Source organism: Erythrolamprus reginae, chromosome 8 (assembly GCF_031021105.1).
Source record: "Erythrolamprus reginae isolate rEryReg1 chromosome 8, rEryReg1.hap1, whole genome shotgun sequence".
Classification (NCBI taxonomy): Eukaryota; Metazoa; Chordata; class Lepidosauria; order Squamata; family Dipsadidae; genus Erythrolamprus; species Erythrolamprus reginae.
The window spans coordinates 462,399-486,676 of NC_091957.1; the positions used below are offsets into that span (position 1 = coordinate 462,399).

The 24,278-nt window shown below is 58.4% G+C and overlaps 1 protein-coding gene across 3 annotated transcripts in view; it reads right to left on the reverse strand.

Annotated features, from left to right (window-relative positions):
• Nucleotides 1–312: 312 nt before the first annotated feature.
• Nucleotides 313–24,278, reverse strand: part of ABCA2 (ATP binding cassette subfamily A member 2) — a 32,875-nt gene continuing 8,909 nt past the window's right edge. The window contains exons 3-49 of one of the 3 annotated variants that reach the window (XM_070758399.1): nt 23,339–23,450; nt 22,628–22,797; nt 22,402–22,529; nt 22,205–22,282; nt 21,304–21,471; nt 20,984–21,196; nt 20,475–20,818; nt 20,223–20,382; nt 19,811–19,939; nt 19,501–19,668; nt 18,942–19,038; nt 18,171–18,344; nt 17,223–17,325; nt 16,952–17,066; nt 16,039–16,229; nt 15,668–15,818; nt 15,264–15,468; nt 15,007–15,171; nt 14,682–14,862; nt 14,373–14,585; nt 14,006–14,202; nt 13,712–13,894; nt 13,243–13,427; nt 10,024–10,144; nt 9,632–9,916; nt 9,213–9,425; nt 8,882–8,981; nt 8,304–8,629; nt 7,909–8,122; nt 7,712–7,817; nt 7,424–7,535; nt 7,157–7,217; nt 6,675–6,849; nt 6,457–6,572; nt 6,012–6,159; nt 5,733–5,856; nt 4,880–5,012; nt 4,569–4,686; nt 4,231–4,409; nt 3,678–3,819; nt 3,268–3,402; nt 3,031–3,134; nt 2,807–2,899; nt 2,465–2,567; nt 2,222–2,359; nt 1,919–2,125; nt 313–1,804 (exon numbers count right to left, since the gene is read on the reverse strand). In XM_070758399.1, the coding sequence (XP_070614500.1) occupies nt 1,769–1,804; nt 1,919–2,125; nt 2,222–2,359; nt 2,465–2,567; nt 2,807–2,899; nt 3,031–3,134; nt 3,268–3,402; nt 3,678–3,819; nt 4,231–4,409; nt 4,569–4,686; nt 4,880–5,012; nt 5,733–5,856; nt 6,012–6,159; nt 6,457–6,572; nt 6,675–6,849; nt 7,157–7,217; nt 7,424–7,535; nt 7,712–7,817; nt 7,909–8,122; nt 8,304–8,629; nt 8,882–8,981; nt 9,213–9,425; nt 9,632–9,916; nt 10,024–10,144; nt 13,243–13,427; nt 13,712–13,894; nt 14,006–14,202; nt 14,373–14,585; nt 14,682–14,862; nt 15,007–15,171; nt 15,264–15,468; nt 15,668–15,818; nt 16,039–16,229; nt 16,952–17,066; nt 17,223–17,325; nt 18,171–18,344; nt 18,942–19,038; nt 19,501–19,668; nt 19,811–19,939; nt 20,223–20,382; nt 20,475–20,818; nt 20,984–21,196; nt 21,304–21,471; nt 22,205–22,282; nt 22,402–22,529; nt 22,628–22,797; nt 23,339–23,450 (7,319 nt within the window). In that variant the 3' untranslated portion in view covers nt 313–1,768. Of the gene's footprint in view, nt 1,805–1,918; nt 2,126–2,221; nt 2,360–2,464; nt 2,568–2,806; nt 2,900–3,030; nt 3,135–3,267; nt 3,403–3,677; nt 3,820–4,230; nt 4,410–4,568; nt 4,687–4,879; nt 5,013–5,732; nt 5,857–6,011; nt 6,160–6,456; nt 6,573–6,674; nt 6,850–7,156; nt 7,218–7,423; nt 7,536–7,711; nt 7,818–7,908; nt 8,123–8,303; nt 8,630–8,881; nt 8,982–9,212; nt 9,426–9,631; nt 9,917–10,023; nt 10,145–13,242; nt 13,428–13,711; nt 13,895–14,005; nt 14,203–14,372; nt 14,586–14,681; nt 14,863–15,006; nt 15,172–15,263; nt 15,469–15,667; nt 15,819–16,038; nt 16,230–16,951; nt 17,067–17,222; nt 17,326–18,170; nt 18,345–18,941; nt 19,039–19,500; nt 19,669–19,810; nt 19,940–20,222; nt 20,383–20,474; nt 20,819–20,983; nt 21,197–21,303; nt 21,475–22,204; nt 22,283–22,401; nt 22,530–22,627; nt 22,798–23,338; nt 23,451–24,278 lie in introns of those variants that run through there. The other 2 variants (XM_070758398.1, XM_070758400.1) reach the window with 2 other exon arrangements.

A 24,278-nucleotide genomic window follows, 5' to 3' on the forward strand; every position in this document is an offset into this window, starting at 1 on the left:
TCCAGCCAACACAGCCCACAAGTCTTAAAGCTGCCAGGTGTGAAGAGCTCCGTTCTAAGACGATAAAAATATCCACCAGAAAAATGCTGGCATGGGCTGACCCAAGATACCCCCCTTCCCTGGAGCTAGGAGGGTCTCACTCCTAAAGCCCCTGCCAACTTGCCTGGCAACTCCTGCCCAGGCCAAACTCACACCAGTTGCAGACTGGCGTCCCCTTCAAGGACAGGTTTTGGGGTGGGCGCCGCTCTTCTTCGCTCTTGCGAAGCAAACCCCCCCCCCCCCCCACACACAAATGTGTCTGCCAAACAGCGATCGGTTATTATCACTTTTTTATTAAAACAATAATTAATTTTCACATTGGCTTCTCTGGTCATAGCAGGTTCTTTGTAAAGAGAGCAAGTTGCTCGGGGGGGGGGGGGGAGAGGGACTCTGCACCCACAGCAGGGCTCGGGGCAGAGAGAATGGCCGGAGGGGCCGAGCAGACCCCGGCCAATCAAGCCGGCTTCCCTTTGCAGGTGGCCTCTTGTCTCCCTTTGCCCCAGAGGTCCAGGGCCCATCCTGGGGGACACCACAGCTGTTGTGGGGAGAGAGCCCTCCGAGTCCCAACCAATCACACACTGCCCAGGCTCACCCTCGCATTCACATCCCGCCCCAGCGCTCCAATAAATTAAGAGAGAAAACATTGTGCTTGCTAAGCCCAAAGCAAAGCGATGCGATCTCCGTCTAACACCGCCCCCTTCCTCTCAATACAATGGACACACTCGTTCTGTGCTAAGAAGCTGTCTCGCTGTTGCTGTCCCCACTCTCGGGATCTCCCAGCACCCCCTCCTCTTCCTTTGGCCGAACCCCTGCTGGCCTTCTCTGGAGGCGGGTGCAAACAGGACAGCTGGAGGAAGAGGGCTGGGGCGGCGGCTTCGCTGTTCCCCATCAGGAAGGGGCGGGGTTTCTGCATTTCAGACTACAGCTCCCATCTTCCCCAGCCGTCTGCTGGGGCATCAGGAGTTGGGAGTCCCACACATCCGCTCCTCTTGGGTGTGGCAGCCACGCTTTGTGCAATGGGGCCTCTGTGCCTGCCCCCCCCCCCAATTCATGCCATGCCAGGTTAGCAGGAGGCAAGCAGAGCAGGGCAAAGCTCCCGCAGCCCCTCGGCCCGAGGGAGACCTTCACCCCAGGCGTGTTACTTGGTGCCTTGAAAAGGAGGCTCCGGTTAGAGGGGGCAGGCGCACTCCTGGGGCTGCTTTTGGGAGGGAGGGGGCTGGCTTCCTTCCGAGCAGGATGCCCAGATGCCCTTCATGCAGCTGGCAGGGGGCTTTGGTCGCTGGGCAAAGAGGAGGGGGGGATCCCTGACCCCAGTCTTGTCCAGGAGCATCCGCTCCCCTCGGCGTCCCTTTGGCCAGAAAGGCTGACGGTGCCCAGCCATCCACCCAGCACGTCCAGCTGCCCTCCACAGTCCGATCCGGCCCTGGTCGACAGAAGAGGCAGCACGGTCTCTCTGAGGAAGGATGCCCCAAACTCTGGGGCTCAAGCGGGCCGTGGAGGAAGCTGCCCCTCTGCGTAAGGGCTCTGCCCCAAGTCTTCTCAGTGCGCTGTGTCCGGTCTTTGGCCGTCCGCAAAAGGTCACCAGGCCAGCTCCATCCTGGGGGGGCTACCCAGGTCAAAGGCCTCGTCCGGCTGGCTCGCCGGGCAGAGAGGATGGGTGGCAGCCCCCAAGCGGGAAAGAGCCAGGGGCTGCCCAGCCAAGGGAGGGGGGGCTGCGTCCCCTCTGTCTTCAGCAGAGGGTGTCTGTGTTGAAGGAGAGCTGAGCCTGCGTGGGGGGAGGGGAGGAAGGGGGAGGGGGAAAGAGTGAAGGTAACGTAGGCTGCCTCTTGGCGAGCCTCCCCCCCCTCAGCTGCCCCCCTCCTGCCCTGTCCAGGCGCACCCTCTCCTCCTCAAAGCTGATGAGCCCCTCGTCGTCCGTCTCCAGGTCCTCAGGCTCCTCCCCCACCATGGCGCGCAGCTCTGTCGGGGCTGGGCGGGGCCGCAGGAGGCTCAGGAGGCGCTGCAGGGGGGACTCCACGGGGCAGGGCAGGAGGGTCTCCTGCTGCTCCAAGTTGTCGCTCTGCTTCTTGGCAAAATTGACAAACACCTGCAGAAGAGGCCGCCAATCAGGCTTGACTCGCCTCCCCCAGCTGGACAGGGGAACAGACAGAAGGGAAAGCAGGGCCCCCCAGTGTCCCCTCACATTGTCCAGCGTGGTCTGGCTGACGGAGTAGTCCTCAATGCCCAGGATGTCCACAACCTGCTCCATCTTGCTGAAGACCTGGGCCAGGGAGATGTGCTCTGACTTCAGCTGGTACTGGACCTTCGTGTGGTGCCTCTCCTGGGGGAGGAATGGAAGGGGAGGGGGGAAAACAAGGAAGCTCAGTGCCTCCTCCTCCTCCAAGGTGAACCCCCCTCCCTCCCCCCCTCCGGAAGTGTCCCCAACCTTGAGGACGGCCTCCGGGAAGTTCCGGCTGAAGAACTGAGCCACCTCCTTCACGTTCAGGCTGGACTTGGTCCTGACGGTGATCATGTAGCCGTCCCCAAACCTATCAAGAATTGGGGGGGGGGAAGAGAAATGGGGTGACTGCAAGAGCTGCTTTCCTTGCAAGGGGTGCAGTTTTGGGAGCCCCTCCCTCTAAAGGGGCCAGAAGAGGATTTCCCCCAGGACCGGGGCCCTTGGGGAGTGTGTGTGGGGGTGCTGAGGAGAGCTCCCCCGGGTGTGGCTGGTGGAAAAAGCCCCTGCAGTGGCCGCCCATGCTGTGTCCGCCCGACCGCCTGGCCTCACCGGTTCTTTAGGTGCTGGATGCTGCCCAAGCACTTGAGCCGCCCGTTCACCATAATGGCCAGCCGCGTGCAGAGGGCCTCGCACTCCTCCATGCTGGGAGAAGAGGGGCACGGATGAAAGGGAGGCAGCTGCCCTCTCCCCAAACGGCCACTGCCCCCTCACTCCTCCATCCAGCCCTCCCTCCCCTCCTCCCGGGGGTCTCTCTCTTTCTGGGCTTGGCCCACCTGTGCGAGGTGAGGACCACGGAGCGGCCGGTCTTGATGATGTCCAGGATGAGGTTCCAGAGGAAGCGCCGGGCCTTAGGGTCCATGCCGGTGGTGGGCTCGTCCTGTTGCCGTGGGGAGGGCCCCGGGGGCCATGATTAGGCCCAGCCCGGGCAGGCAGCACCCCGGGGACGAGAGCCCCAGCGCAGAGGAACGAAGGGTCCCCTGGGCCTCTTCCTCCCCCCCTCCACTCCTCACCAGGAAAATGAATGCCGGGTAGCCGATCAGCGCGATGGCCGTGGATAGCTTCCTCTTGTTGCCGCCGCTGAAGGTGCCGACGGGCTTGTTGGCACATTTAGCCAGCTCCAGTTTCTCCAGCGCCCACTTGACCACCTGGGTTGGGAAGGAAGAGGGTCTCGCACCCACAAAGAGCAGCCCAACGACAGCCGTGGTGGGACTGCCCAAGGCCCACCTCGCTCAGCCTCCGCGGCCGGCCAGACATCCCAGGGAGCCCCTACAGAGGGGGTTGCCTTTAGCCCCTTCCTGTCTTGAGGGGGGAAGTTCCACTGGTTCATGGTCTACGCAGAAGCAGCAGCAGCAGCGTCTGCCTTCCGTTTCATAACAAAAAGACCAGAAGGTTGAGGGGAGGGGCAGTGCTTGTGGCTCACCCGCTCCTCGTCCTTCCACGGGATGCCACGCAGCCGTGTGTAGAGCTCCAAGTGCTCCTGTGCCGTCAGCTCCTCGAAAAGGGCGTCGAACTGCGGACAGTAGCCCAGGCTCTGCTGGACCTGCAGAAGCTCTTTCAGGATGCTATGGAAATGAGAGTGGGCTGAGCACAAGGCGAGGGGTCATCGCTGCTGCCCCAGAAAGGCCGGCTGCGAGGAAAGCTGGGGGGGGGGGGGGTGATCAGCAGCACCTTCAAAAGGTTAAAGGGGCCCATTGGTGAAAATGAAGCAGAGAAGAAATACGGATTTAGGGGGCAGCGGGGGGAATACAAGCTGATAGGATCGGCCCGGGATTGCAACAGCAAGCAGGAAGACCCAGCCTTCTTTTCAGGCTGCTCTCCCGCCATGGGTCAATCAGAGCAATGCTGCCTGCGCATGGAAGCTCCATAGGCCCATGGATCCACACTTCTTGTTTCTTGCTGTGTGTGAAAAGAACCCTGTTTTTCAGCCTGGGAGAGCAACTCCTCTCCCCCCCCCCCCCGCACGCCAGACGCACCTGTGCCCGTTAATGAAGGCCTCGCCATTGGTGGTGGTCTCGTCCCCTGTCAGCATCTTGAAGGTGGTGGTCTTCCCTGCCCCGTTGACGCCCAACAGGCCGAAGCACTCCCCCGGCCGGACGCCCACGCACAGCCGGTCCACGGCCAGGATGCGCCCAATCCTTCGCGATTTGTACACCTGGTGCCCAGGGAGGGCGGGACAAAAGCCGTCTCAGCATCTCCTCCCCCACCTGCAGGAGACATTCTCCCCCCCCCCCCAAGAAAAACCCCCTCACACCCCCTGGCTCCAGCAAAGCCTGCCTCGGATGGGCACACTCGCACTCTCACACTCACACACCTTGGTGAGGTTCTCAATCTTGAGCATGTCGTTGTCGGCGTCTCCACGCAGAACTCTCTGCCGCTCGGTGGCCACGTCCACGTCATCTTCAATGGGTTTAGTGGACACTGGGAAACGCCTGTGGGGGAGGGGGGAGATGGTGCAAATAAGGGGTCCCCCCCCACACACACACAGAATGGGAGACTCGGCCCAGTGTCCTCATGTCCATCTTTCTCAGTACTACAGTTCCCACCTGGCCAGACGTGAAGGAAACTACTTGCCACGCCCCCCCTGGGCGTCTCCCACCTGGGCACACCCGTTGGCACACTCACTGTGGTTTTCGGAGAAAGTTGTACTGGCACATGATGGTGATGAAGAAGCCGACAAAGCCTTCCACCGTCATGGCGACCAAAGCCCTGGTCACAATGTCCCACTCAAAGGGAGACTTGATCTTGTCAAATTGCCCTGCAGGAAGAGAGGCACAAATGGGGAGGAGGGGGGCCAAAGCCTCCCCCCCCCACTTCCAGAGAGGGGCTTCCTTTCCGGGGTCACTTAATAGAGCTGTAAGTAAGATCATGTTACCACTAGAAGGTATTAAGAAGAAAATGAAAAGTTTTACAATGTTTAATTGGTTGTTATATTATAACTTTAGAGAAATAATATTAAGGTGAACGTGACTGGTGTTGTAAATGGTGAAAGATGTTCCACACGGATTATTATTGTACCCAGATGACACACTGCTTAAGGAAAGATGGAAAGTTTAAATTTCTGAAAATGAAGCACAAAAAACCTTTAGTGTCCAAAGCCCCAAAGATGCTGTTTCAACAAACATTTTCCTGTGGAATGGAAGAGCCGCAGAGGATGGTTTCTTCTCCCCTCTCTGATCCCCCAGGCTGTGGGTAAGGCCAAGTTGGCTCTTCTGTGACTTGTGGGAGTTGAAGCCCATCATGCCAGCTCAGGAATTCTGGGAGTTGAAGTCCGCAAATCATAGAAGAGCCAACTTGGCCCGCCCCTGCCCCAGGCAGTCTAAGGCGAGCTCTGCACATGATCAAAAGCTTCTTGCGACATCACAGGAATAAAACCGTGGGACCGAGAATGTGGAAGAGAAATCTCTAAAGCGAAGGGCGGATTTACTGCCGCTTTGGGCAGAGTGTATGTCTAATAGCCAAACAAAAACCTCTTTACCGATCTTTGCGTAGTATTCGTTGATGTACTCGTTGTAAGCCATCTCCATGAGTCCGTGGCCCAGGTTGTAGTTGGGGAAGACCAAGAAGCAGCTCTTCAAGTAGCTGTTCACCATCTTCAGGTCCTACGGAGGAAGAGGCACCCAGGGAGGTCCAAGATTCGGGGTCTGCCCACCTGCCTCTGCGGGCCCCTCCGCCGCCTTGGTGGGTTCACCTGAAGGCAGGGGAAGGAGTTATTTCGGGAGTCCTTATTTTAGCTCCCTGCTCTGCCGGCACCCACCTTGTCGTGCTCAAAGAGCTGCAGGAGGAAAGTGGCCACAGTGGCTGTGATGCCGATGAAGAGGTTGATGACGATGAGGAAGACATAGGCCGAGCTGGGCACCTCGAACCAGAAGGAAGCTGGGTACATGATGGGCGTCATGGACCACCTGAAGGAAGGGAGGGCGCAGAGGTCACCAGTCAGAAGCCCTCAAAGGCCGCGGGAACCCTGCCTGAGAATCTCCCACCTGGCTCCTTCCTCCGGAGCGTCAGGGGTAGACTGCCTCTGAAAGCGGAGGTTCCACTCCTAACCTGAACTGGGCAGGCCCAGACTCCGCGAGACCCACTGTTTGCCCAAACCAGCGTATCATGGAGAGGAAACCGAAGACACTTCAGGCTGAGGCCAAGCAAGGGAGACCCCCCTGCCCACCAGGGTCCCGATGGCCCCTCTCCCCACCACCACTCACCCGTAGAGCAGGAAGAGGGCTAGCACCGCGGGGAAGTTGGTGGGGGAGGTGTAAGCGGGCAGGTCGAAGACGAAGAGAATAATGATGCAGCAGGTGGCAGGCACCAGGTAATTGAGCTGTAGAGGAGAGGGGGGCAGGGGGGTTTCCAGCATCTCCCCTGCCCCCACAGCCAGCCAGCCCCCCCCCCACTCCCACCCCTCGCCCTCATGCCAGCCTACCATATCCCAGACGTAGTTGGCCAGCCAGTAAATGACGGGGTTGCAGCCGCTGACAAACTGGAGGTGTTTGGCTTTGGTGGACTTTTCGGCCACCAGGAAGACCACGAAGCTGGCTGGCACGAAGGACATGGCCACGATGATGAAGATGGCGATGACCACGTCGGTTCCTTGCAGGCTGAGGGGGGGGGGGTGGCCAGCTTGTAAGCATTCTTCTGCTTCAGGCTACACCCCCCCCCTTGGCGGAACACAACCCTCCCCTGGCAGAACCTGGCCCTGTTTGCCCCAAAGCATGGACAACAACCCTGTGAGGTTGGGAGGGTTCCCCCCTCTGCGAATGCCCTGGGCCGGCTTCAGGTGGGCTACAAGGGAAACTTTATCCCCCCGTCACCCCAAGTCATAAGAACATCCTGCAGAATAAACCCACAAGCCATGTCTGTGGAGAAGAAAGGGACTAAGAGAGGAAGGGTGGAAAGGAGACCTACAGGTAATCCAGAGAAAGGCTGGCACTGGTCTTGTTCATGGGATGGTTGGTCAGGGTGATTCCTGGAGGGCAGAGAGAGCCTGGCGTGAGTGCCTGAGAGGACTCCCTCTGCCAGGCCCACCAATGCCCATCTCCCCCTCCTCTCCCAGATTCCCTCCTAGCCACATGGCCTCCTCCTCCCCCTCTCTCGCCTCCTATGGGGCTGCCAACACGCAAGGGCAGAGCCTTTCCAATTCTGCCCGGCACCTTTTTGGCCCTTCCTGCTCACCATAGGCTGCCCGGTTCCCCCGGCTGCTGGGCAGGTTGGCACGGAGGATGGCATTATTGAGGGCGTTGAGGTAGGTGGGCATGCTGTGGTATCCTTTGTTGTTGTAGTACACCTAGGAAGGCAGTGTAGGAAGGGGAGCGTTGGCCCAAGAGGCCCTCCTGTGGATGGGGGGCTTGAGGGCAGCATTGGGCACAGAGGGAACGGCCCCTCCAGCACAGAAACTCCCATTCAACCCCATCCGGCTGCTGCTTCTGCCACAGGCTGGCAGAGAGACAGCCAAGGCCCTACCTGGGCAGTGCTGCGGACGGCAATTTTCCGGAGCATCGGGGGCGCATTCTCCCCAAAAGAGGCTGGGATGGATCTCTGGATGTTGCCGAAGGTCACCCCTCCATACCTGGGATGGGGGAACAGCCGCCACAGTCACTAACAGGCTCCTCTGGGGGGGGGGATGCCTCCACCCCCACCGTGCCCCCCCACGCACGCACCTGTGCAGCCGAAAGCGGTCCGATGTGTAGAGCAGATACTCGGAGACGTTGCGCCCCGTGATGTCCACCAATATGTCTCCCGTCACAACTTTCATCTGGGGAGGGTGCCCCCCAACCCCACTGGGGCAGGAGAAGCCGGTGCCCTGCATGGAGCAGGTGCACCTGATGGCTTCGTGGATGATGCTGGGCAGGGCCGGGGTGGAAGTGACCGTCTCTGGCAGGGAGGAAAACCGAGAGCGGCTTCAGCCACCGAGGGATCCCAGCACAGTGGAGGAGCCGTGCAGGGGGCTCCCGACCTCTCCCAGAGCCCATCCCACGCGCCCCTTTCAGCCAGCCAGAGGCACCACAGAAAGCCCATTTCCGGAGCCCTCTCAAAGGCTGCGGACCGCCCTTACCTTTAACGGTGGGCGGGAAGGTGGTGAAATTCCAGGTCCGCAGCAGGTCCTCGTCCAGAGAGAAGGGGTAGTCGGAGGGGGCCGGGGAAGGAGGGGGTGGCACAAAGTTGGAGAGGGGCAGGCCCTGGGTGAAGGAGTCCAGGCACATGGTATCAAAGTACTTGGCCGCCAACATCTTGGACTCGTTGCTGTTGAGGTTCAGGGACTGGACCTGCTGGTCCAGGGTGCTGTTGAAGGCCGACTTGAGCACACAGGTGGCCCCGATGCCGGACGGCAGGTAGAAAGTGCTCACCAACTGCTGGGCGCTGGCGTCTGGCGATGGCTGGCTGAAAGGAGGAGGAGGAGGGTTTTTCCAGCTTTCCAGTCCCGTGGTGTGTGAAGGACAAAAGCAGACATTTGTTCCAACCAAACCCAGAAAGATTCATCTCACATCACCAAGGCAGACTGTACCCCATCTCCCTCAGCGCAGGCCCTGATATGGGCAGGGGGCTCCTTCCCACAGGCACCCCCATCTTACTTAGAGATGCCCTGTGGGGGTGGGGAGGGGGGGATTGCGAAGGGGAGGGGCGGTTTCTTACTGGTTGCCACGTTCCTCATTGCTGTAGGGGATGAAGTTGCCTCTGGGCTGGGTGTAATTGTGGTACTGGGAAGGTGAAAGGATGAGGGGAGGCAGGTCACCTGGAAAGCAAGGGGGGGCCATAATAACCGGCTGCCAGGGGACACCCCCATTTCAGCAGCAGAAAAGAGGGGCAGGAAGAGACTCAACTCCCTCGCTCGCTCAAAGCAAAAATGCCCCACGGGGGTTAAAAATGCCCCTCTATGGAGGACCCGCCTCCCCCATCCGTCCCCCACAGTGAGAGGGCCAGCCTTGGGCCCCATTCATTGGGATGGGAGGGGGCTGCCCCCTACCTATTTCCGGGACCGAGAGGGCCACTGTCATGGCGACACAGACGAAGAAGGCGGGCAGCAGGATCTGCGAGAAGATGGCCTTGCTGTTGCGCTTGGCGCAATGGAAGCGCTTGACCAGCAGACCGTGGAACTGACGCAGCTTCAGCCATGAGCCCTCCAGCCTGAAGCTGCCTTGCCCGGCCATGGACGCCTCTCCCGGTCCAGCCTCTGGCTCTGCAGGAAGGGGAGATGGGAGAGAGGGTGCCTCAGCTTCCCTTTCCGTCTTCTCCCCCATGCCCAGGCACCAGGAGGCAGCGCCCTTCCACCTGTTGCACCCCCAGCTCTTCTGCCCGTGGGAAGCCCCAAAACAGGGCTCAAAGGGTTTGGGGGCTCCCCCCTCCCCTCCCCTGCACCCCTCAGACTTTTCCAGGGCTACAAACCTTGCAGGCTGCTATTATCAGGGTCTTGAGGGTTGTCAAACAAGGGGCAGTAATCCCCGTAGAATTCCGAATAAGCCCCACCGTCCTCACCACGCACGGAGCCGGCCGAGGAGGAGGAGGAGGAGGAGGAAGAGGAATGCAAGGACGCCTGGGACTCGGCCAAGTCGGAGCACTTCAGGAGGTTGCCCAGGTACACGTCAGGCTTGTTGGGCCTGGCCGGCCTTGGGAGTGGGTGGCCGTTGGCCTGGGGCAGCGGGAAAGCCTCCTTCTTGGACTCCTTAATATCTGTGAAGGTGGGCAGAGGTGGGAATGGCTGCCGAGGGCCGCAGGAGAGATCCCACACCCACCCAGGTGAGGGAGGGAGGCCTGACCCCCCCCCACTTGCAGCATACCCGCATCGCTGTTCTCGAGAGACTGGTCTTCTTCGGAGACCTTGAGGAAGACCTCTTCCAGGGTGGTGTCCATCAGGCCAAAGCTGGTGAGGTCCAGCTCTTCCAAACTGTGCTCCAAGTGCTGCAGAAGGGATCAGGGGGCAATTAGGGGGAGAGGGCCCGGCAACCCCCTTCTCTGGAAGACCTCTGTGCAAATCGTGTCCCAGTCAAGCAACAATCTTTCCAGGGTGGACCAGATTCCCAATTCCAGGAGGAGGAGGAGGATCAACCCTAAGCTTCCAGCCTCAGGTGCAGTCTTCCTCTGCAACTACAAGGGGATGCTGTTATCAGAGGAGGAGGATCAACCCTAAGCTTCCAGCCTCAGGTGCAGTCTTCCTCTGCAACCACAAGGGGATGCTGTTATCAGAGGAGGAGGATCAACCCTAAGCTTCCAGCCTCAGGTGCAGTCTTCCTCTGCAACTACAAGGGGATGCTGTTATCAGAGGAGGAGGATCAACCCTAAGCTTCCAGCCTCAGGTTCAGTCTTCCTCTGCAACCACAAGGGGATGCTGTTATCGGAGGAGAAGGATCAACCCTAAGCTTCCAGCCTCAGGTGCAGTTTTCCTCTGCAACCACAAGGGGACACTTATCAGAGGAGGATCAACCCTAAGCTTCCAGCCTCAGGTGCAGTCTTCCTCTGCAACCACAAGGGGATGCTGTTATCAGAGGAGAAGGATCAACCCTAAGCTTCCAGCCTCAGGTTCAGTCTTCCTCTGCAACCACAAGGGGATGCTGTTATCAGAGGAGGAGGATCAACCCTAAGCTTCCAGCCTCAGGTGCAGTCTTCTTCTGCAACCACAAGGGGATGCTGTTATCAGAGGAGGAGGATCAACCCTAAGCTTCCAGCCTCAGGTGCAGTCTTCTTCTGCAACCACAAGGGGATGCTGTTATCGGAGGAGAAGGATCAACCCTAAGCTTCCAGCCTCAGGTGCAGTTTTCCTCTGCAACCACAAGGGGACACTTATCAGAGGAGGATCAACCCTAAGCTTCCAGCCTCAGGTGCTGTCTTCCTCTGCAACCACAAGGGGACACTTATCAGAGGAGGATCAACCCTAAGCTTCCAGCCTCAGGTGCAGTCTTCCTCTGCAACCACAAGGGGATGCTGTTATCAGAGGAGGAGGATCAACCCTAAGCTTCCAGCCTCAGGTTCAGTCTTCCTCTGCAACCACAAGGGGACACTTATCAGAGGAGGATCAACCCTAAGCTTCCAGCCTCAGGTGCAGTCTTCCTCTGCAACCACAAGGGGATGCTGTTATCAGAGGAGAAGGATCAACCCTAAGCTTCCAGCCTCAGGTGCAGTCTTCCTCTGCAACCACAAGGGGATGCTGTTATCAGAGGAGGAGGATCAACCCTAAGCTTCCAGCCTCAGGTTCAGTCTTCCTCTGCAACCACAAGGGGATGCTGTTATCGGAGGAGAAGGATCAACCCTAAGCTTCCAGCCTCAGGTGCAGTCTTCCTCTGCAACCACAAGGGGATGCTGTTATCAGAGGAGAAGGATCAACCCTAAGCTTCCAGCCTCAGGTGCAGTCTTCCTCTGCAACCACAAGGGGATGCTGTTATCAGAGGAGGAGGATCAACCCTAAGCTTCCAGCCTCAGGTGCAGTCTTCTTCTGCAACCACAAGGGGATGCTGTTATCGGAGGAGAAGGATCAACCCTAAGCTTCCAGCCTCAGGTGCAGTTTTCCTCTGCAACCACAAGGGGACACTTATCAGAGGAGGATCAACCCTAAGCTTCCAGCCTCAGGTGCTGTCTTCCTCTGCAACCACAAGGGGACACTTATCAGAGGAGGATCAACCCTAAGCTTCCAGCCTCAGGTGCAGTCTTCTTCTGCAACCACAAGGGGACGCTGTTATCGGAGGAGGAGGATCAACCCTAAGCTTCCAGCCTCAGGTGCAGTCTTCTTCTGCAACCACAAGGGGACGCTGTTATCGGAGGAGGAGGATCAACCCTAAGCTTCCAGCCTCAGGTGCAGTTTTCCTCTGCAACCACAAGGGGACACTTATCAGAGGAGGATCAACCCTAAGCTTCCAGCCTCAGGTGCAGTCTTCTTCTGCAACCACAAGGGGACGCTGTTATCGGAGGAGAAGGATCAACCCTAAGCTTCCAGCCTCAGGTGCAGTCTTCTTCTGCAACCACAAGGGGACGCTGTTATCGGAGGAGAAGGATCAACCCTAAGCTTCCAGCCTCAGGTTCAGTCTTCTTCTGCAACCACAAGGGGATGCTGTTATCAGAGGAGGAGGATCAACCCTAAGCTTCCAGCCTCAGGTGCAGTCTTCTTCTGCAACCACAAGGGGACACTTATCAGAGGAGGATCAACCCTAAGCTTCCAGCCTCAGGTGCAGTCTTCTTCTGCAACCACAAGGGGATGCTGTTATCGGAGGAGAAGGATCAACCCTAAGCTTCCAGCCTCAGGTGCAGTTTTCCTCTGCAACCACAAGGGGACACTTTTCAGAGGAGGATCAACCCTAAGCTTCCAGCCTCAGGTGCTGTCTTCCTCTGCAACCACAAGGGGACACTTATCAGAGGAGGATCAACCCTAAGCTTCCAGCCTCAGGTGCAGTCTTCTTCTGCAACCACAAGGGGACGCTGTTATCGGAGGAGGAGGATCAACCCTAAGCTTCCAGCCTCAGGTGCTGTCTTCCTCTGCAACCACAAGGGGACACTTATCAGAGGAGGATCAACCCTAAGCTTCCAGCCTCAGGTGCAGTCTTCTTCTGCAACCACAAGGGGACGCTGTTATCGGAGGAGAAGGATCAACCCTAAGCTTCCAGCCTCAGGTGCAGTCTTCTTCTGCAACCACAAGGGGACGCTGTTATCGGAGGAGAAGGATCAACCCTAAGCTTCCAGCCTCAGGTTCAGTCTTCTTCTGCAACCACAAGGGGACGCTGTTATCGGCTCAGCCTGTGCCAATGACAGCAGCCTCCAGAGTTCCTTCAGGGGCTCCTCACGTGTGAGATTTGTATTGCTTACAAGTCCCTTGGAGGCAGAACAGGGTCACTTTCGGATGGCAAGGACTTCAAGAGGACTAACCTCTTGAGAAGAGAGACCCAGAATCACCATCCGGTTGCTTTAAAGCACTTTCCCTCAGGAAAGAAAGAAGACCTGGACTCCAGCCCCAGTGCAGCTGTCCCTCCCTCGCCCTTCCTCGCCCCGCCTGCCTGTGGAGCCCCTGTGCCCACCTGGAAGAGCCGTTCGAAGCACCCCTTCTTGGTGGCCTCACTGGGCAGGATGTAGGAGAGCTCTGTGTTGGTGTTGGAGATGAGGAGGCAGGAGGCCACGTGTTTCTTGATGAACTGGCTGACTCGCTCTTCGGAACAGGGGCTGGTGGACGAGGGGCAGGGCGGGCTGCGGGGAAACCCCGTCTCTGGGGCCAAAAGAAAAGACGACTCAGAATCTCAAGCTTCATCACAGCTACAGAATTGGGGGGGGGGGGGTTCCAAAGAAACCAGCTGGGCCAAAGAGGCAGAGAGAGAAGGAAAGAGATGGGGCCGCAAAAGGCCTGGCGGTGATTTGAGCCTCCCTGTTCCGAGGAAGTCTACCTGAAGCACGAAAGGCCAAGGAGGCCAGAGGACCGAGGCAGAGTCCCCAGCGGAAGGCCTGAGGGTTCCACCCCGCCCTGAATGCAGGAGGGCCGCTGGGGCCACTGACCAGGGCTCGTCCGGGTGTCCGACTGCTTCTTCACCACCGTCAGCTTGTAGCCGTCCCCGTAGGTGCTTTTGAGGAAGAGGGGCGACCCACAGCACTTCAGCTTCCCGTGGGAGATGATGGCGATGCGGTCACCCAGCAGGTCTGCTTCGTCCATGTGGTGGGTGGAGAGGAGGATGGTCCTTCCTGGGGGCAGAAACAAGGCAGCTGTGGCAAGTGGGGGCTGAAGAACCACCCTGAGGGCATCCCACAAAGGGCCCACCAAGGTGGAGGAAGAAAAGGGCCCGGCTGACCCACCTTGCTTGTACTTGAGGATGAGGTCCCAGATTGCTCGTCGGGCATAGGGGTCCACACCGGCCGTGGGCTCATCCAGGATGACGGCCCGTGAGCCCCCCACGAAGGCGATGGCCACAGAGAGCTTCCTCTTCATCCCTCCAGACAGCATCTGCACCAGGAAGTGGCACTTGTGGGTCAGCTCCAGGTCCTCGACCATCCTGTGGGGAGCAAAGCAAGGGGGGGTCACTTTGGGAGCCCCTCAGGGAAGACTCTTCTGCAGGAGAGGACGCTGGGTCTGAGCCCAAAGTTGCCCCTGCCCGAGAGGCTGCAGGCGGGAAGGGCCGAGGCCTAACACTGCTGGCTGGGGAGCATGGGAGCTGACACCCACTTGGCCATCTCCTTGCAGATCTCCCCCTTGGCCATGCCCTTCAGCTGCGAGTAGAACCACAGATGCTCCTCCACCGTCAGCTTGTCAAAAAGGACGTTGTGCTGCGGGCACATGCCCAGGTTCTTCCGGATCTGGTCCATCTCTGTCCGGATGTCGTGGCCATAAATGGTGGCCGAGCCGGAAGTTGGAGGGAAGAGGCCGGTTAGGATGGACCTGTGGGGGAGGAAGCAGCACATGGAGGGGGATGGATGGCACCCTCCCAACTCCCTGCCTCCCCACTCCTCACCAAGGGGGCCCTGCAACACTCACATGGTGGTTGTCTTGCCAGCACCGTTGTGGCCCAGAAAGGAGACCACCTGGTTCTCGTAGAGGTTGAGGCTCAGCTTGTTCAGGGCCAGCTTTTGGTCAGTCTTGTAGATCTTGGTTAACTTGTCCACACAGACCACCAGGGGCAGGTGGGTGGGCTCCTCCTCAATGCCCCGGCTCTCCTCTGCAGCAGTCAACAAAGACATTGATATGTCCGAGGAAGAAACATGGTCTTTCTGGACCTCTCTGGCCAGGTGTGCCAGGGTGGGTCCTTCAAAGGTCATGCAAACAGGGAGCGCTTTCCACTCTGCTCCCACCAGCCCCTTACCCATCCTCCTGTTCTCCATGGCGCACGCCTGGTCTTCCTCTGTGACGCTCAGGTGGGTCCTCTTTGACCAGGGCCATGACCAGTCCCAGGCCTCAGTGCGCCCATTTCCAAGCCAGTAGGATTTCTGCAGTGGAAAGTACCAGGGCCGAGGGAGCCCGTACATCCCTGGAGAAGAGGCAGCGGTTGGCATGGCAGGATCTCAGTCCAGGATGGCGCCTGCTGTGAGCGAGACCCCCGAGCTGCCCCAAGCCCAATACCTGGGTGCACGGCTTCGATGTACCAGGTCAGCACCCCGTAGACCACGGCGTCAACAATCAGCATCATCATGGAGAGCAGGAGGTTGAAGTCATCCCCTTCCACGGGGGACTGGCTGAAGGTGTGCCACTGGATGCCCACGCCAGACATTTCATAGAGGGCAAAGTACTTGGAGCCCAGCCCAAAGGCCGTCGTGGACATCAGGGACTGGGGAGAAAGGGAGACAGGCGAGGGTGAAAAACTCTCTTAAGAAGAGCTGAAAGAAAAGCTTGCGCGCCTTGGTGACATGCCCTTCTTGTGCCAGGCAGATGCCCAACCGAGAGCAGCCCAGCCCCCACAGATGGAAGAGGCGCCGTTGCCCCACAAGTGCCAGGAACCCCAACTGCGTCTTTCTGGGGGGACTCACAGCAATGCACTTCTCGAAGGCGGTGATCTTGTCGTGCGCCACCTCCTCCCGGATGGCCACATACATGTAGGGGACGTAGCTGAGGAAGTAGATAATCCCACCACAGGCCGAGGCCAGCTTGGCCCTTGAGTACAGCACTGACACCAGGAAGCTGCAGGGAAAGAGGGGGAGAGCTCAGTGGCAGGGAGGGGCGGTTTTGTGGATGGGGGGAAATTGGCTCAGCTAAGCAGGCTTCCCACCATCCTCAGCCGGGGAGAACGTTGAGGAAGACCCTTAGGACTAGGGAGGCTGCAAGGGACGAAAGCACCAGAGGAGGCCCAACTGCGAGGGCCAATGTTCAACCTGGCCACCTCCCCATCTCCGGCGCTCACCAGAACATGATGGTGGCCACGGCATAGACGGCCAGGAAGAGCCAGATGATTAGCACGTCGCTGTGCATGAGGACCTTCCCGTACTTGAGAATGGCGGTCAAGGCTGTGACTGAGATGGACAGCTGGACGAAGCCTGTGATGAACCAGGCCACCCAGTGCACGGCATTATTCAGCCCCATCATCTTCATCACCTGCCAGGCAAAGCCAAAGCATCGGCCTCTCTGCGGCTTTCAGGCCAAACACTCACGAATGGCTCCGGTCCTGGAATTCGCAGTCTCCAGCGCTGGGATGGACGGGAATCCGAGGCCACGTTGTTGCGGGCAGGAGAGCTTCCCGCGAGGGCCTCTGCCTGGACGGAATCTCTCCCTGCAGCTGGCAACTCTGCCAACTCTCCTCTCCCTGGGCAGGGACGCAGCCGCCCACCCGAAGGAGGCAGCAGGCAGGCACGCTGGCTCTCTGCCCTGGCACTTCATTGTGATCTCATTAAGCCGGGCGGCCGAGGGACGCGGGAAGGGAAGGCCCTGCTGGCACAGAGGCAAGGCAGGAGGGAGGAGGCCCCTCTTGGGAAGAGCCACGGCTGAAAAGGTGGAGACGGGGCAGCAGGAGGGCCCAGCCCCAATCCCAGCAAGTGGGTTTGCCCCTCACAGACCTGCTTCATTGATCGCCCACCTGCACCCTGCAGGGCCCTGTTTGGAGCCATCCATTCTGGCTGAGGGTGTGACGTTCCCCCCCAGTTGCCACTCAGTTCCGAAATAGTCTCCCCGTTTCCTCTCACGGTCCCAGCTGCACTGCCCAGCTCAGCCCCCGCTGGTCAGCCAAGCCTCCCTTGGGCAGTTCCCCCGCTCGCCTTCTCCCTCCTTTCCTGCCCCTGAATAGCCTCCCCAGCCTTGAGAAGCGGCCCCTCCCGTCCCACCTCCTTCAGATGATGCTCCTTCTCAGCAACGATGTGCTGGATCATCATGGCCACTGAGTAGACCCAGGAGATGACCATGCACAGCGGCATCATGTGCTCAATCACGAACAGGAAGCTGCACGGTGGGGAAAAGGGGAGCCTCGTCCACAGCCCAGGAGGAGAGGAGGGCTGAGTCGGGGGTCCCGAGCCAGGCAGGCAGCAGCTCCAGAGCACCGCCCTTCTCCTTGACCCCCAAGGAGCACCACCTCCCAAGACAGAGAAGAGGACTCACTCATCACGGGTGTAACACGGGTAGGGAAACATCTGCACGTAATTGCCAGGCTCCACCACATCGCGGCCAACAAAGGTGTTGATAACGGCGCGCTCCATCATGTCTTTGGAAAGAGAGAAGCACTTACGTTGATGCCGATGATTCTCAGGGCATTGATTCCTGAGGCTGTGGAGGTCAGCCCTGGGGCAATCAAACTGACCTCCAGAGGCGATTCGACCTTTCAGCACATGGATAGTAAAAGGAAGGCTCAGGAGGCATTTAATTAATCTACAGTCAAAGGGCACAACTCGGCAGACATTGGGACAGGGAAAGGGAGCATCTATTCAGGCTCTGAAAATGCCAGCTTGTTGTGGTCTACCAGTGGCCTGTGGAGCTGGTAGCAGAGTCGGACAGCGAGGAGGCTGGGGAGGAACCTGGGTCAGGCCTGGAGAAGGCTCTGTGTACGAGGCAGAGAGGGAACCAGGGCCATCGGGGAGTTCTGTGCTGACTCCGGAGTCTCCAGAGGGTGACAGAGGAAACAGGGGGCCTGTCTCCAATGCACATATGCGCAGAGCTGCCAGAAGGCAAGAACAGCTACAGAGGAAAAGGGCTACTAGGGAGTAAGGCTAGGAGATGATTGGCCCCTCCCAAAAGTGGAGTACACGGAAGGGCTCATCGCAGGAAGCAACTTAGTTCAATTCTGGCCATGTTTTCGTCTGGCCACACAAAGCTCCTTGCCAATTAGGCCTTTGGCAGCATGCCAAGAGAGATAAAGGTTGGTGCTTATCAGCCTCCTTCCGAAAGACTCTGGCAGCCTAATTCTGTCGGACTAATTAACACTGTTTGGGACTAATTGCAGTTGGGAATGATCATAATTCACAGCTGTTGGAATAAAAAGAGGTTTTTGGGGACTGCGTTTGTGTTTTATGATTTATCAGGAAGCCTGGGTCAGAACACAGCTGGGCTCACCTTGGATCCAGACAAAGCCATAAAGGAAGTAGAAATGGCCCCCGTTGTTTGGCCCGGGTCTCCAGTACGCCCGGCGGATCTCATTGGTCTTTTCCGTGAAGCTGGAATTTTGGCGGATCTTGTACATGACGTGTGGAGGGAGGCTGCCATCCTTGTTGGTTTGGAAGATCACGCCTTTGGGAGAAAAGGAGGAAGGAAACAGCCCATAAGGGAGGCGAAAAAAGTGCCAGTACAGTTCCGGCTTCGCCCCAAAGGAGTTCAGGTGTTGTCGACCTGGGAGGTTGCATTCGACCAACAGATCATCTACTCTAAAATAAAGTAAATGTACCCATAAATCTATATTTCTCTCTCTCTCTACGGTACCCATTAGCCTTACACACAGAGAAAGCTCCTGAGATACACCGTGCAAAATCAGTGTTTCCCAGCCTTCTCCCCTTTAAGATATGTGCACTTCAATTCCCAGAATTCCCAGTCAGAATTCTGGGAGTTGACGCCTACACATCTTATACTTGACAAGGCTGAGAATTATGCAAATTATGGAATAAATCCATTGGGAGCTGTCCGCAGTGCTGAAGCCATTGGCATCACCGTTTCCCTTGCACCAGGAGAAGACATCCTGGGGATAATGGGAGTCATAGTCCAAATCATTAGAAGGCCTCCTCGAGGGACCCTTCCCCCTGGGCTATACTGAGGGCCAGCCGTGGCCAGAAGCCCCAGTGCTCCAACCAGAGGCTCTGCTACTCGGGCAATGGGGGGAAGGTGGGCCCATACTGGCAAAGACCGTGACGTTGTCCTGGTAGGCTTGGTTCAGGGTGTAGTTCACGATGCTCTCCTCGTCTGGGAAGCCCTTGAAGATGTCCACGCTGACCTGGGGGGAAGGGGGTGCAAGGGAGGCGCTTTGACACCCCAAGAATCAAGTTTTCCCTCACCCAGTGGAGAGCCCCAGTCCTAAGAACATAGCTCCCCCTAAAGCCTGGGAACCCCAAGCAGAGGAGGCAGGAAACCCCCACCCCTTGGAAACCAATGCCAACTCAAAGACGGAGGCACATTAAGAACCAGCCCCCCCTCCCCCCGGGCTCAGCTTCTGGAGCAAACGTCTATTCTGGAAGGTTGTTATTTTTAAGCCACTTGAATCTCAAAGCCTTTTTATCGAACCATGCCAAAATATATATTTTAAATCTTTCACGTGGTTTTTTTTAAAAGTCTTGCCAGGCCTTCTTCTGGGGCTCCTTTCTGGACTCCCCAACCCCGAGATCTCCTCATTTTCTCTGCTCCCAGGCAGAGCCCAGCTTGACCCTTTTGAGCTGAGAGGAGGCCCAGCCAGACCCACCTTGGACATGAACTGGATCCAGCCGCAGGCAGCATTGTCGATCGTGTCCAGCTGCTGGAGAAGGGTGCTGGTGTTGGCCAGGGACAGGTTGCTCTCCATGAAGTTATGGAAGAGGGTGCTGTCGGAGACGTTCAGGATCTCGGGGTGCCTGTGAAGATCGGCCGCCATCTGGGGGGCCCAAAGGGAGCAGAGAGTGAGAGCAGGCAGCCCCTTCCTCTCTTGACTCCAGCTGGGCTGGGCTGAATTGCTGGGCCTCTTCCCTATTTCCCCAGGTGGGTGGGTGGGGGTCTCAAGCCAATCCCCCCAATACCTGCTGGAGCCAGGCAATCCGCTGCTGTAACTTGCCCTCCTCCAGGAAGCCGCGGATCTCAGCAGAGATGTTCAGCCAGACCTGGGCGTAGCGCGTCACATTCCCAACGAAGGCGAAGGTCTCGTTGGCCTGTGGTGCAGGGGGAACGGGAGGCTCAGCCTCTGCAGGTGGGGTAGTCAAGGGGGATCTGGGGACACTTTCCTTTGGGGGCTGAGAACCGTCCCCCGGAATAAACACAAATCTCCTTGCAGGCCAAGGAAAGGCGGGCAGTGGCTGGCATTGGAGCACCAGGGAGGCTCCACTAACTAGGATTCTCTGGGTGTCACTTCTTCTTGGGGCAGCCTCGCAGAAGGTCAACCATGCAGAGTGCCCTTGTGTTTCGTTTGAGGAGAGGGCGGGAGGCTAAGCCCACCTTCAAGATGACTTTATCCACCTCGGTGCCCACGGGCGAATACAGGATCTTGGGGTTGCTGGTCATGAGGTGCACCAGGAGGCCCAGGTTGCGCTGCTCCTTGCTGGTGAAGCCCAAAGAGCTCATGTTCCCCTGCCGGAGCGCCTCAGGTTCAATCGTCCTAAGGGGAGAGGCTCCAAGGGTCAACGGCACCCACCTGCCTGTCATTGGCCCCACAGCAAAGCCCGAGCGGAGCTTCCCTGGGACTCTCACCGGTTGTTCCCACAGAGGATGGGCTGCAGGCCGGCCCAGAGCTGCACGAAGGCCGAGCACTGCCCTTGCGGATCCTCGGCCGGCGTCTCGCTCTCGGCCCTGGTCTCCTCAGAGCTGGAGTTGGCGCCAGAGTTGCTGAAGTTTGTAGCTGAGCCGGTGGTGGTGATGTTGGTGTTGGGGGTGGCAGGGGGCGCTTTTGCGGCACAGGCCCCCTTGGGGAGGAGCTTGGCCAGGGCGGAGAGGATGTCCAGGTCCTTCAGCACCTTCTCCATTTCCATCAGGTCCTCCAGCAGCACATGGAGGTGGCTCTGGGCCACCGTGTGGTTCACCTCGTCCAGCTTTAGCTGCAGGATCAAAGTCTGGTTGCAGCCCGCGAGACTCCGCTGCTCAGGGAATGACTGCACCAGGCAGCCTGAGCACATCCGGGCTCTGCACCGGAACACCAAGGTAAGCTCTCGGGGCCGGAGGAGGATGCCCGGCGGACGGCTGGGGTGCCCTGCCCACCTCACCTGCTCAGCCACCTTGCCAGCGTCCAGCTGGTCCTTCATCTCCACAGCCAGCTGCCTGAAGTAGTCGGCCTGCAGGCTGGCGCTCCGGTTGCAGACCGCAGCACGATAGGCCTGCAAGAGAGGCTGCTGGCTGTCTGGGACGGCCAGGATGCGCCTCAGCTGGCCCTGGCGACACGTCAGGCTCTCCAGCACAGGTGGCGTGAAAAGGACGTTCTGGGGTGGGGGGAAGGAATGGCCAGTGGCCCCCTCAGGACCGCCAGGCAAGCAGACCTCCCCACCCCCCCAGCCCCTCAGAACTGGCTTCCTCCCGGCCCCCTCACCTCCACATCCCTCACAAAGGAGCTGGGGGGCTCTGCCATGGGGCTGGCCAGGCCCAAAGCGTGGGAGAAGAGCCGAAGGAGGGCCTTCCGCTGGGCGCCTTTGGGGGGGCGGCGCAGCGCTTGCCGGACCAGCCCGCCTTCCATCATCTTCAGGTTGCTCAGGAAGCTCTTCTGGGGGGAAGCCAGGGACCCCTTCCTCAACTGCTCCAGCTGCTCTTTTACACACAACCGTGCCCCCCGCCACTTCGGTTCCCACAACCCGCTACCTCCTAGGAAGCCTTTGAAGAGACAGGCTGGGCTTCTGGACCAAATAGGGACAGTCCACTCACAGCCACACCCTCATCCACTTCCTGAACCAGCCCGAGTCCCTCCATCGCCCCCAGCCAGGCCCTGGTCCATCAGAGGCCAGTTCCTGCTGGTTCAGATCGGTTCTATAGAACCGGCTGCAGGATTCCGGTGCCATCTAGTTTTTTTAGACTGTGCATGCGCACCTGGGTGGTGTTCAAGGCACGCACTCCTGTGTGGTGCGTGAGAAAGCCAGAACCTCCTCCCCCTGTTGTCCATCTTCCCCCCTCCCCCTTCCTGCTATGTCCAGCAACATCAGACTCCAGAGTGTCTGTAGAGGCAGGGACCTACTGTCATTTAGGGTGGACCTGCCCAAACGCAGACAACGTTTGGCTAAAAATTAAAAAAACCCTGGAGCAAATTATGTCTCCAACTATTCCCTGGAGCTCTTCCTTCGGGGTCTCGTCAGAGAGAGAGAAATTTTAAAAAGGAAATAGCTCCTGAACCCCTCACATCACAACAGCAGCCAGAACAGTCTGCGCACAAAACTGGGAGAAAGAGACGATCCCATCCACCCTAAGCTTAAACATTGAAACCAGACCCCCGAGTGTCTCACCTCCGTGTGACGCCGCTTGTCCGCTGGGCCAAAGCCCTCGGCAGAGGCAGGAGACACGCCAAAGACAAGCCGGTAGACCTACAGAGAAAACGGTCAACCTTTGACCCTGGCAACTCCCCCCTCCCCCCCTCCCCCCCTCCCCCCCACCCTGAAACCCGACTGTCCCTCCAGGTCTGCCCCCTGCCCCCCCCGCCAACCTCTCTCAGGTTGATGCTGGAGCCCGTGAGCAGCCCCACCGTCTCATTGGACAACGAGAGGTTCTGCATGAGGAAGCGGTGGAGCTCCGCCCTGTCCTTGGCCACCGAGTCCAGGGAGAAGCCGGGGGCTGCAAGGGAGGATAAGTGGGGAGGGGGAGATGGGGCGATGAGAGCAGCTGCGCCCTGGCCCTGCCCTTCCCCACAGGGCAGGAGGACCCCCACCCACCAGCATGAGTGCCGAAGGGGGGCTCCACGGGGCTGGGCCCGGTGCTGCTGCCAAGGGACTCCAGGTGGCGCCGGAGAGACTCCAACTCCTCTTCCGGCCCCGCATGGTCTGGGTCAAAGAGGTGGCTCTTCTCCACCACCTCCATCAGCCGCTCCAGCAACTGGGTCACCCTGCAGGAAAGATCGGGGGGGGGGGAGAAGCAGATGTGAAGGGGGGGGCACACACCTCTGGCTCTCTTCAGCCCTTTGCACTTGCCAGGGTTGGTGGAGAAAAGAGCCTGTTAAGTCTGCCCTGCCCTGCCCACCTTGGTTCTCCAGGGTGGCATTATTATTACTATTACTATTATTATCTGTTGTTAGCCATCCCGAGTCTACGGAGAGGGACGGCATACAAATCAAATAAATAAACAAACAAACAAATAATTATTAATAATAATAATATCCAGAAGGACTACAAGCACAGGAAAGCACCCAAAGGAACAAACGACACCCCCCCCTTTTCTTCCTGTCCAATACGAAGCCGTCAGCCCAATGGGCAGCTCTTTGTGCCACCAAGGGCCCCACCTAGCTATAAATGGCTGCAGCCAAAGCCCCCCCCCCTTGCAGCCGGGGGGGCTGGCCGAGGCGCCTTTCCCTCTCCGGTAGCAACCCGTGTTTTTCAATGCCAGAGTCCCAGACACCCAAAGCCCTTGGGACCCCCTCTGGGACCCACCTGGAATTGGAATACTGCAAGAACCCGAACTCGTCGCGCTGACCGTCGGGACACAGGGACTGCATGACGGGCAAGATGCCGGCCGAAGTGAGGGGCGACGCCGTGTAGTAGGCTAGAGAAGGAAGAGCGTGAGAAAAGAGGGGTGGGTGGAAACCTGACAGGGTGAGAAGGAAGACGCGCCACCGGTCCAGCGGGCAGCGTGAAAGTCAGATCAGTTGGGGTGGTGGGGGGGTGTGAGTCTCTCCCGATTGGACAGGTCAGGGGGTTAAAGGTCAAACCCCTCCTTCTCTAAGCTCAAAGGGGCTCTGGATCCTGTGCCCCATGACATGTATCAAGGGGTTATGGGTACTGTAGTCCAGCACCACAGGAGCATGGAGAAGCCAGCTCTTTCCCACAGGGCCAAGCCGCTTGCATCCCTCTACCAAGGGGAATTTGGAGCCAAAACAAAACTTTAGCACCAATCCGCTACGATGGATTTGCATTAACCCAAATTTAAAAAATAAACACAAAGCTACGAGAGGAGCTGCCCTTCTGCAAAAAGCTGGACTACAAATGTCCACTCTGAATTCAATAATCTCCACAGATTCCACTCCAAAGAATGGTTCATTTCTAAACAAACACGCCTTGAAGTCTAATTTTGTCCGATGCTTTGTGGAATTTGGAGATTCTGCAAGCACCTAAGGTGGTGGCCTGTCCAGGACCTCAGAAGCCAGGGAACCAGTGACCTTTCACCCCCAGGCCAAGGGCAGATGGCTTTGGCCAACCGGTTAGTCACATCCTAGAGGGCAAGTTAAAAAGACCAGGAGGAGGGGCAGGAGGAAATTAAAGCAGGATGGTGGGGGGGATAAGGAGTAAGCTAGATATGAATCTAGGGGGAGGGGGGATCCCAATGGTGGCACAGAACCCTCCTTAGGGGGGAATTGGTGAGGCTTCTGCAATT